The sequence below is a fragment of the Oryctolagus cuniculus genome, chromosome 6, assembly GCF_964237555.1.
Source record: "Oryctolagus cuniculus chromosome 6, mOryCun1.1, whole genome shotgun sequence".
Taxonomy (NCBI): domain Eukaryota; kingdom Metazoa; phylum Chordata; class Mammalia; order Lagomorpha; family Leporidae; genus Oryctolagus; species Oryctolagus cuniculus.
In genome coordinates, this window is record NC_091437.1 from 35,076,406 (window position 1) to 35,089,089 (window position 12,684).

Consider the following 12,684-nt stretch of genomic DNA (forward strand, 5'->3'; position numbering starts at 1 on the left):
ATGAGCTGTAGAGCCTGAGCAACACGAAGAGAGAAAATGAAATTTCATTTTCCCAAGTTATTTCACTTCTTTCAGCCTCAAAATAAGAAAGAAAAGAAAAGAAAAGAAAAGAAAAGAAAAGAAAAGGAAAGGAAAGGAAAGGAAAGGAAGAAAGGAAGAAAGGAAGAAAGAAGGAAAGAAGGAAATAAAGAAGGAAGGAAGGAAAGAAAGAAAGAAGGAAGGAAGGAAGGAAGGAAAGAAAGAAAGAAAGAAAGAAGGAAAGAAGGAAGGAAGGAAGGAAGGAAAGAAAGAAAGAAGGAAGGAAGGAAGGAAGGAAAGAAAGAAAGAAAGAAAGAAAGAAAGAAAGAAAGAAAGAAAGAAAAAGAAAGAAGGAAGGAAGGATGGAAGGAAGGAAGGAAGGAAAGAAAGAAAGAAAGAAAGAAAGAAAGAAAGAAAGAAAGAAAGAAAGAAAGAAAGAAAGAAAGAAAGAAGGAAAGAAGGAAAGAAGGAAAGAAGGAAAGAAGGAAAGAAGGAAAGAAGGAAAGAGAAAAAGTTAGTTAATTTTTCAGGAGGACTTTACTACTGAAATGGTGATCAAGGTCCACACTGGAGAGAAAAGGAGGCACTTCGTACTGCCAGAACACTTCCAATCCCCTCTAGAGAGAGAGAGATTTAAGGAAATCTGCGCTGTACATGTAAGTCAGAGATGTCTGGGATGCATCTTTGTGGAGCCTTTTTGCTGTGAAGACTGGGTGAGACTGGAAGGAAAGAGCACTGGTGAGAAGGAGCTGAGATGACCCTGTGAGGGGGTGAGGGGGAGGCTCTGAGGCATGAAGAGATGAGCAGCATGCACGTACAGTGAGACTTGCTTTTCTGCTTTCCAACCACAGCCTTCACCATCTCAGCTCATCCACCTGAACAGAGGACTGGAGAGGGATGTCAGGGCAGAGGTAGGGACCGTAGACCAGTTGTCTACTTGCTCATCCTTCATCAAAAGGCGTCTGCCTATAAGGAAGATGCAGGTTGCACCACCAGCGGCAGGAGCCGGAATGTGGTGGAGTAAGTCAGACCTTGTCCAGGCTAGGAACAGCACAGTGGGCAAGCTCTGCCCAGTCTCCTGAAGAGCGCACGTGTTTGTCCCCCAGTGTGGTGTCTTTGGTCACTGCTCCCAGCAAAGGCATCAAGGTCTGGTCAGTCATGGCCAGAGAAATAGCCAGCTCCACGTCTAATGGAGTTGGGAGGTAAGATCAACATCCCTCCCTACCTCTCTGTTCTCCAGAAAGACTGAGTGTTGAAGAGGGAGAGAAAAGCAAGAGTTCTCTTGGAGCTGACCATGAAATAACCCCTCCCCAGGGCTACTGGGCATATACTTAGGGGATGATAGGGGAAGAAATGAGATTAAACACAGTCTGAGATCACACTTCTAACCTAGGCAAGACTCCTGAGAGCTTACAGTGACTGAAAATTTAGGAGCCTACTTAACATTTAGTTACAGAATCTGAGTGAAAGCCATGATTTGAGAAATCAGATCAAATTCATATTTATAGTCTACTGGGGTTAGAACTGTAAATAAACATCTAGTTAATATAATATTCTCCTATTCCCTAGTGGAATGAGAATAGATCTGAATGTATATACAATAGTCTTCAAGGGATACAGACTTGTTTTCCTGTTTGTTATACATATAATAAAACAAATGGGAACTTCAAAATTTTCATGGAAGATGGAATTAAAAGGTTTATATGAATGCAAAAAAATTTTAAAATCTATGCATAATTTTCCAAAATACATGTTTCCATGAACTTTTGGAAGATCTCTCTTATAAACACAAAGTCTTTTCTTTGCAATTTCTCCATGCATATACCATCAGAGATTAAATCCTGAATTCTGTGCCAAAGCATACATCATTTCTGACTATCACAACTGAGGTAAAATCCATCATTTGAATAAACATGCGTGCTTTTAAAGACCAAAAGAGTGTGCTGTGAGTTTAGCCTAGCAGTTTACATGTCTGCATTCTAGATGGAAGTACCTGGGTTCAATTCCTGGCTCTGGCTCTGGCTCCTGATTCCAGTTGCCTGTCAATAATGCAGACCCTGGGAGGCAGTAGTGATGGCTCAAATAGTTCTTGCCACCCATTTGGGAGACCTGGATTTCAACCTAACCCTTGGCTTGGCATTCTGAATAACTCAGTTATATAAGAGGTCACAGGAATTCTTTTTTAATTTTTATTTACTTACTAAAATTATATTTTGATGGAAGAGAGAGACACAGAGACACATACGTACACACACAGACAGACAAGTGGGGAGAGGTTTTCCATCTGCTGATTAATTCTCCAAGTACCAACAACATCCTGGGCTTCACCAGGCTGAAGCCTGGACATGGAACTCAGCAGACCTTTTCCATGTGGGTGACAAAGCCATCATCTGCTGCCTACCAGAATGTGCATTGGTAGGAAGCTGGATCAGCAGAAGTGGAACAGCCAGGACTCAAGCTAGGTACTCCGATATGGGATGTGGGCATGTCAACCAACAACTTAACCACTAAGTTAAGCCAACCACCAGCCCTAGGAATTATTTTTTTTCTATTTATTTATTTGACAGGTAGAGTTATAGACAGTGAGAGAGTGAGAGACAGAGAGAGAAAGGTCTTCCTTCTGTTGGTTCACCCCACAAATGGCCACTATGGCCACCGCTGCACCAATCTAAAGCCAGGAGCCAGGTGTTTCTTCCTGGTTTCCCATGCAGGTGCAGGGGCCTAAGGACTTGGCCATCCTCCACTGCCTTCCCGGGCCACAGAAGAGAGCTGGACTGGAAGAGGGGCAGCTGGGACTAGAACCTGGAGCCCATATGGGATGCTGGCACCACACACAGAGGATTAACCTAGTGAGCCATAGCACCGGCCCCCAACCCTAGGAATTATTTTAAGTGGGTTTCTAACAGTGTTGAGCTTCAATTTCCTCCTCTGTAAAACAGATACTGCAATTGTCATTTCTGAGGCTTAACCATATGCCATCAGATTTTTGTCATAGTGTGTTGTTGGTACATTTGACTTTTTTTTTAAAGATATTTATTTATTTGAGAGGTATAGTTATAGACAGTGAGAAAGAGATACAGAGAGAGAGGTCTTCCATCCATTGGTTCACTCCTCAAATGGTCACAATGGCCAGAGCTGGGCCTATCTGAAGCCAGAAGCTTCTTCTGGGTCTCCCATGTGGGTGCAAGGGCCCAAGCACTTGGGCCATCTTTTAGTGATTCCCAGGTCATAGCAGAGAGCTGGATCAGAAGAACAGCCAGGACTAGAACTGGCACCCATATAGATGCCAGCACCACAGGTAGAGGATTAACCCACTGTGCCACAGTGCCAGCCCCACATTTGACTTCTGTAAGGGTCCCGCCATCCAACTAGTTACACCATCTGGACATCTAACGACTATCTGTGGCACCTATCATTTCCCCAACCTTCATGTACAATCTATCATATAGTATCCAATAAGTGGTAGCTATTGCTATGACTTCCATTTAACAGATGAGGTTACATTGAGGATTGTTAAGTTATTGGCCTGTATGAGCCTAATGGGAAAGACATTTGAAGTCAGAGGATCAGGAATAGTTTCCTGATTTCCACTGGGGTGGGAAAAATGAATGGACACTCACATTAATCAGTTGACAGTGGTGTGGGAAATGCTGTCTGATTAAATGGACACACTTCTTGAAGACAAGACTCACCATGCACTAGGAACTTGACTTTTAATGAGCCTTTCTATGTGTCAGCTACTATACCAGTTGCCTTGCCTATATATCACTCAACCCTCAGAAAAACAGTAGCTACTATTACTTGCTAATTTTGATATTAGGAAATCAATTTCTAGAGAATATAATGGTTGGAATGTTTATACTCCCTCCAGAATTTGATGAAATTTAATCCCTAGTGTAGTCATGTGAACAGGTAGGGTTTTTAGGAGGTGATTAGGCCATGAGGGGTCTGCCCTCATGGATGGGATAAGTTCCTTGCAAAAGGACAGGAGGGCACTAGCGAGGCTCATTTTTGCCCTTTCATCCCTTCCACCAGGTAAGGACATGGTGTTCATCCCCTCTAGAGGATGAAGCAACAAGGTGCCAAGTTGGAGGCAGAAACCTGGCCCTCACTAGACATGCAACCTGTCAGCACCTTAGTCATGGACTTTCCAGTGTCCAGTACTATGAGAAATACATACTCGTTACTTATAAATTAGTCAGCCTCAGGTATTTTGCTAAAGCTGCATGAATAGACTAAGACGTAGAGGTTTGATAGTATCCATATGCATATGAAATACACTTTTAAAACAAGATATTCTTTCCCTCTTCCTTTTCATAATATCAGTATTATTTTGAAGAAGTGTTCACTGAGGAGCCCTCGCTGTGGTACAGTGGGTTAAAGCCCAGGCCTGCAGTGCCGGCATCCCTTACGGGCACTGGTTCAAGTCCCAGCTGCTCCACTTCTGATCCAGCTCCCTGCTAATGTACCTGGGAAAGAAGTGGAGGATGGCCAAGTGCTTGGGCCCCTACACCCTTGTGGGAGACCCAGAAGATATACCTGGCTCCTGGCTTCAGCTAGGCCCAACCTTGGTCGTTGCAGCCATTGGGGGAGTGAACCAGCAGATGGGAGACCTCTCAGTCTCTATCTCTACCTCTCTCTGTAATTCTACCTTTCAAATACATAAAATAAACCTTTAAAAACAAATAAAAAAGGTCTTCCTTGATTGTTGACTATGTGCTGGGCACTGCCACAGAATTTAGGATATAAAGGTAAGCAAAACATATTTTGTAGCTGACCTCATTAAGCTTAGTTTGAAAGGGGAGGGGATGGATGAGAATGAATTGTAAAAATATCCAAAGGTGTGAAAAATTCAGCCAGGAGGAAAATGGAAGATGACTTCCCCCAAGGGAATCACAAGCGAGCTGAGATCTGAAAGCTGAGTGTGGAGATGTTTGGTAGGTAAATGGGACAGAAAGTTTTCTGTGCTCTAAGATGGCAGGAAAACCTTGACGGTGGGCAGGAGGCAGTGTGGTCATCAAGGGAAACTGGAGCAACACCACGCCTGACATTGTGGTTAGGCCATCCTGGGCTTGGCGGGCCATGTTAAGGAACAGGGATTTGATTCTGATGGTGACGTTTTTCTAGGAAAGGAGCAAAAATTATATTTGTGTTTTGAAAAAACTCACTCTAACTGCTTTGTAGAGAAAGGATTATAATAATATCTATAAGGGAAGTTCTGAGTCCAGCTGCTAGGCTGTTCTAGCTAAGGAGGAGGGGGAGAATATATGTGTTTAGGTACTCTTTCTATTGTTAATGGATTCTTTAAGATAGTCTCCAAGTGATATATACATATATATCTTATATATATGATAATATCCAAGTGATATATATATTTGTATATATATGAACCAAGTCAGATATATTATCTTGGTATTACATTACTATGCCACCTACATATCTGATTTAACATTTAAAAAACCTGATTTCATTTCCATCTACCCAGCAATTATTCATTCACCTATCTGTCACTCACTCCATCTATCAATTTAACTTATTTAACACCTAGTATATATTGTCATATATATATAAATATATATATTTAACACCTAGTATATATTGTCATAGACACTGAAAACACAAAGACATATAAAGCATAAACACTACTCTGTGATATATTAATGTCCAATTTGTGAGACAGGGAATAATTTTAATGTGACCGAATAAAGGCTACTAGATATATTGACATAAAGAACAGAATGATTTGCTGGCATATAATCATTCATCTTATAGACTTTCTTTAATAATATAAAATAACAGAGCAAAATTCCATTTTAGATGACAAATAACACAGATTGGTCGTGTGGCCATTTGTTTTCCACAGATCTATTGTCATGGGTGGAAGATGGAACTGAAAAAATATAAATGAAACAAAAAGTAAAGCTTTGTGTATTTTAACAGAGCATGTGTAACCAATCAATTATGAATTTTTAGCATACTAATTTTTTTTTTTTTTGCATCAAAATTGCAATAGCGTATTATGTGCTTTAAGATACTAGCCAGGGAGTAAAAACATGGAGCTTTCTAGTATCATGGTCAATACTAGAGCAGTGTCATTTAAACTGAACTAACACCAGGATCATTTGATCCCAGTCATGTGAAATCTACAAAACAAAAAACAAAACAAAAACAAACAAACAAACAAAAAACCTCATAGAAAGTGAAAGTAAAGTGGTGTTTATCAGAGGCTGAGAATGGCAGGGAGGGGAGGAGGGGGAACTATTGGTAAAGAGGTGCTATGCTACAGTTATACAAAGAAAAGGAGTTCTGGCATTCTGTTCTATAGATGACAGTGTTTTTATGTACATACATATGTATATGTGTGTACATGTGTGTGTATTTATCTAAAGCTAGAAGAGAGGATTTTGAATATTTTCACCAAAATGAGATGATAAATTTGAGAAGATAGCTATGTTTATCCTGAATCAAACTGTATAATGTGTACATGTATTGAAACATCATATTGTACCCCATAAATATGTATAATTTTTTTTCAAAATTTAAAAAATGAAACTGTTCAAAGTATGTATGTAATCATGATCAACTGTTTTTTGGTCCTCACAAAGTCACAGTGATTAAATGTGGTGCTACCATGTTCTTGATTAACCCTTTTCTGCTCGGAACAGGAGCTTTTTTCAATGGGTCATTATAAATTGTATAAAAGAACTAATCTAGTGATGACTCTTTTCTGCTCCGATTTTTTTCTTTGTCTCACTAAGTACCTGTGTAAAGTGGAATGATTGGAATTTTCTCTGGCTCTTGTGTGTCCTCCAAAAGCAAGTGTTAAACACTGAACCTTAGGCCTGGGGTTGTGATACACTGGATTAAGTCTCTGCAACATCAGTATCCTACATGTGCCTGGTTCTAGTCCTTACTGTTTTTTTCTTTTAATATTTATTTATTTATTTGAAAGGCAGAGTTAGAGAGCGAGAGCGAGTGAGAAAGAGAGGTCTTCCATCCACTGGCTCACTTCCCAAATGGCTGCAATGGTTGGAGCTAGGACAGGCCGAAGCCAGGAACCAGGAGCTTCTTCTGTGTCTCTCATTTGGGTGCAGGAGACAAAGAACTTTGGCCATTTTTCACTGCTTTTCCAGGCCATTAGCAGGGAGCAGAATCAGAAGTGGAGCAACTGGGACTCAAACTGGCACTGCATGCAGCAGCTTGTATCCGCCATGCCACAGCATTGACCCCTGCTTCACTTCTGATCCAGCTCCCTACAAATGACCTGGGAAAGTGTAGGTAGATGGCCCAAGTACTTGAGCTCCTGACACCCATATGGGAGACCCAGATGGAGCTTCAGGCTCCTGGCTTCAGCCTGGAGCAGCAATGGCCATTGCAGCAATCTGGGGAGTGATCAGCAAATGGAAGATCTCTGTGTGTGTGTCTCCTTCCGTAGCTGTAACTCTGCCTTTCAAATTAATTAATTAATTCATTAAAAAATTTAATCTTCAGTACAACAGTGTTAGGAGACAGGGCCTACTGAGAGATGATTAATCCAGGAGGAGCAGAGGATGAATTAGGTATCAGAATCCCACAGTCTGTAGTCTCTGGACTCTGGGGCTTGCACCACTGGCATCCTGGGGCTCTGAGGTGTTTGGCTTTGGACGAGAGTTCCACCACTGGTCTCCTTTGTTTGTAGGCCTTCTGACTTGTACTGAGCCACTCAATGGCTTCTCTGCTTCTCTGACTTGCAAATAGTCCACAGGGCACTTCCAGCCTTCATAATCATCTGAGCCATTTCCTTTAATAAGTCCCCTGTCATATATGAGTATATATCTACCTGTCTGTCTATCCAACCATCTATTGACCCATCCATCCATCTACCTCTTATTGGTTCTACTTCTTTGGAGAAGCCCGACTGATATAGTAGTACACTACTCATTTGGAATAAAGAGAAGGCATGGTCAGATGATATTTCCTGGAACTACTTGAATCCCCCAGTCTAAGGTAAAGTCCCAATATAATACCTGCAACTCAGTTATTTCATCAGCAAGCACTGAGTGCAGTAAGGGTGCCTTCTGGGAAGCTTTTTGGTAGCTTCTATATCACCACTGACAATGATGATTCAGGTAATTGCTAAGAGAAAATGAGTCGTTCCATTTTATTAAGGGAATCTTTACATATTATTCAAGTAGTAATATTAAGTAATAATATCTTGGGTTTATTAGAAGGACATAGATCATTGATTTAGTACAGAAAACATTTTCATGGTTGTTTGCAGAATGCTTTTACTACTTGACAAAAAACCAAGGCCTTCCTTCCTTGTTCCTATCACTCTCTTGCCTACTTTGGAGACATAAGTACCATGAATCAGTTTTCAGTAATATTTTATTCCTTATATTATTTAAATGCAGATTATTACCTAAAAAGCAGAGATGAAGAGCAACTACTCTTTGAATTTAGGAAATTGTAACAACTTGGAAATACTAGAGGCTAGATTTTTGAACTTAAGTATTTGCAAACTTAGTAAATGTGATAGATAACATTTTAATAATAATATCTAATAGTTGCTGATTATTTAACTATTCCAGGTAATGTGATAAGTCTTTTAAATGCATAGCCTCATTTAATTCTCAGCACAACATTCAATACAATACCATGATTATAATAATTTTTATGGAATAGGAAACCTAATTTCAGATACATTAAATGAACTGCTTACCAACAAGTAATAAATGTCAAGATTTCAACTCAAAAGTGTATTTGACTTCAAGTCTGTACAATCTAAACTACTTATTTTTCCTGTGTACATGTTATACTGCCCAGATCCATTGTAATGCTAATTTACTATGCTATTATTTATTGTCTTTATAGTCTTTCATGTGACACATAATTACTAAGTGTTCCCTATATGCTGCTTTAGAGGAAAAACAAATCAAATCTTGTTTATCATTCAAGGAGTAGCATAAAATGGGAAAGATATAGAGCTGAGCATCCTGTAATTTAAAAGCTAACAGCTAAAGAGAGCTATGCAAATGGAAGATGGCCTGATTTCTCATACATAATGCTGCTTATGTCATTGGTGAGCCAGGATGGTAGTTCAAAAAGGACTCTGGAGTGAGGCTGCCTGGGAATAAACCCCAGTCCTGCCAGGTATAGTTGTATGGGCTTGGTAAAGTCACGTGCTGCAGTTTCTACAATTGTAAAATAGGAATAAAATACCTACCTACCTCACAGGTGGTTTTGTGAAAGTTACGGTTCTATTGTTTAGAATGGCTCTCAATACACAATAGTTACTTATCACTGATGATATTGCTGAAACCTCGTCATTTCATAACTAGTTTTCATAAGGTTTGAGTTCTCCTTCTCTAAGCTCACCATGTATCACCTCTTACCAAACTTCATTTATTCAGTTTCTTTGTTGTGTTTTGGGGGCGATGCTCTGGCTATTCTGATCCCTTCCTAGAGACTCTCCTGCCTTCTAACTCAGATCCTCTCCTTCAGCTTTAGAGACCTGGTGCGCTTCTTTGTGTGCTGCAGGCTATCACCCTGCTCACAGACAAAAGTCAAGAAGAAGGCACAAAGCCAGAGAGTTGGTTATAGAGATCATAAATTTCCCAGGCATATCTGCTGAACTCTATCAGCTCACGCTAAAGCATTTCTACTAGTCCGTAACACATCCAGGCACCAGAGTTGATATCCATGGAGCGAGACACAGAATCTCTCTCTCTTTTTCATCTTGCTAAAGAAAATGGTTAAAAAAAAAAAAAAGGCACAGGAAAGATCTCTGCCTGATATAACTTAATAGACTAAAGTTGACATGAGCCATGATAAATGGATTTAGAATAGGAGCTAGGCCTCTCTCGTTTTCACAATGGTATTGAGATTTGGGGTTTCCATACCTGGCTGTACATGAAAATCACCTGGCATGCTTGTTAAATAGAGACCAATCCCTGCTTTTCACCTCTCCCACCGTGTCTTGCCTCCATCCCCAGTGATTTGATTCATTAAGTCTGAGGTGAGCACAGGGATCACTGGATAGGATTACATATTCATGTATTCATGAGACATGGGCTTGGTAATAAAAAGACTTTTTTTTTGTCAAATTGACATTGAAAAGTGACTTATTTGAAAATACAATCCAATTTCAGTTAAGTAACCTGCTTTTCTGAATTCTGATGAAGAGAGACTGGGAAAAAAGGGCTGAACAAACAGCAGTCATTAATGGCTTCTTACATTCACAGCATCAGAATTTTCAAGCTGGAAGCTTGAAGACACAGTCATGCTTCTTCACTTTGCATATACAGAAACAACTCTTTCTGTGTTACGAGGGATTATAATGAGAATACCAAGATTCACAGGCATAGTGACTTCTCAAAGTGAAACAGTGAGTGGAAAAAAAATTCTACATTCTCAACATAATTCATAATTTTTATTTTTTTAATAATCACCCAAACGGATTGGTATGTTTGTCCATTCATGACACTGAAGCTCAACAAACCAAAGGTGCTCATTTTTTTAGTCAAACATGACATAATAACTGTATGCACTATCCTTATCAAACACCTCCTAAAATCACATTTTGGAAAATTAAATGGAATCTTACCTTTAAGAGGCACCTTGACATCAAGGCCATAGAATAAAGGCAAGAGAGAAGAACAAGAATAGAAACAGAAACTGCAGAAGAAAAAGAAGAAGATTATGAAAATCTGAATTTCTGTAGCGCCATTCAGGTAGTACAAAACCTCAGTATTCCTTATTTTTCAAGTCTGACAACTTTTTATCTACATATTAACTGCCCTTTTTGTTCCAACATTTCATACCTTCCATTTATCTACTTACTTGCAGAGCTATGCTGTGTGCAACTAACATTAATTCATATATTTTAGAACTATGAAGGGGTCTTATAGATAATTGGTCTAAGCACCTAATCTTATAGATGAGAAAAGCAGGCATACAAGTACAAAACCAATAGTTTTTACATCAGTTCATGACACAGTAAGGACTAGAGCTTAGATAACTTGAGTCCTGCTTTGTTATATTCTCTCTATATTTCATGTATGATATGGTATTCCAATACAAATGTGTAATCATGTGATGTTATCATTGTTGGTTAATGTGATAAGTTTTAGACTAAAGCATAGAGGAGTATTAATATATGCAGTAAACATGATTACTTATCCATAGTAGAGCACTTCTGAGAGGGAAATGAGGTGCTATTAGTAATTAATAAAAATCAATTATACCAAGGTATAAACTGGGTCTGCCCCATGCAAATGAGGATGTGTGATAATCCTATTGGTATGAAATATGTGTCAAGTTCAGTGGGTGCTTCAGACAATGTATGTTTGATTTTCAACTGTGTGCCTCTGAGATAGAGGTCTCCTTATTTCACTCATAGAGTTACATGGGGTTTGGTTTGTTTCTTTTTTACCAGAAGAAATCACTTCAGAAGCAGGTAACTGGACAGACAAGCACAAGCCATGTCACTTTTAAAAAAATATTGATTTTCTTGATGGTTTACTTTCACAGAGTCAGTGAGTCTCTGGCTTGATTATGATACTCCAGGAACATCTGTTGGACACAACATCTTTTAACAGGGGTCATGTATGACATTCTCATATTGTGCATATTTTTGCATATTTCCTTTGCTGCCACTGCTTATGTTTCTTGCTTCATGATGGCTGAATTCTATAAATATGGTGCCAAGAGCTATGTATCGATGACTAACCCAATATCCTGAAAAACAGACACCCTGTTTTTCTTTCTTTCATTCCCTGGAGTTATATCTGTAAGTAGGAGAAGCTAAAAAAGAAGAGGAATGGAAGGCTTCTACTATTCCCATGAGAAGATCAGACCTCAGAGCTACCTCTGTGGGCATGAGGTGGTGACCGTCTCTTAGACTGTAATGAGATTTTTGGTCCCTGCAGGGTGGTGAGCAGATTAAAGGCCAGACACCCTAATCTCTGGGCTTGATTTACTTTAGATCGGAACGATAGCCTTGGGCAAACTGTCTAACCTCTTTGACTTACTGTTTTATTATCTATATAAAAAAGGATAATAACATCTGCTGTGTCAGTCTTGCGGGATAATTATGAGAACCAAATGAGATGGTTTGGATGTGGTAAAGTGCTGCATACTGCTGAAACAATTTTTTTGTTTCAACACATTTGTTGTCATCAATTGATACATACTAACTGTGTGCATGGAAATGAGCAAGAAAGAATGACTATCATATATCCTCAAGGGAAAGAATGAAGAAATATCTCTGACATAAGTGATCTTTAACATTCTTATTTTATTTTATTCTTTTTAGACTTTAATTCATATTAATTGAAATTCATTTAGAAGGGACATTTGGTGGTAAGTAGAATACCTACATAATTACTGATTTCAGGGTCTATAATTAAAACAAACATAATCAAAAGCAGACAACTCTCCATTCTTTAGTCTGGAGGACAAGCAGAACTGAGTCAAGGAAATAGAAAGTGTATTAAAATCTCATAGTCCATGCAGATCTGAAGTCAGAAGTCAAATGGATTGTTTGTGGTGTGGTTCACTTTACTGTCATATGTAGAATATGCAGCTTTTATAACTAAAGATCATGATTTTCTATTAAGTACATTACCCCATTATCATAAATGCTTAGGAAGTTCAAATATACAATATATATTGAGCAAAAAAATT

General features: G+C 39.1%; 1 protein-coding gene across 3 annotated transcripts in view; it reads right to left on the reverse strand.

Moving 5' to 3' along the window:
• Positions 1–12,684, reverse strand: part of JAKMIP2 (janus kinase and microtubule interacting protein 2) — a 200,710-nt gene that overhangs the window by 6,853 nt on the left and 181,173 nt on the right. For 2 of the 3 annotated variants that reach the window (XM_008255199.3, XM_002710292.4), the window contains one exon: positions 10,604–10,674. The exons of the other annotated variant lie outside the window; for it this stretch is intronic. In XM_008255199.3, the coding sequence (XP_008253421.1) occupies positions 10,624–10,674 (51 nt within the window). In that variant the 3' untranslated portion in view covers positions 10,604–10,623. The remainder of the gene's footprint in view (positions 1–10,603; positions 10,675–12,684) is intronic. 3 annotated transcript variants of the gene reach the window in all.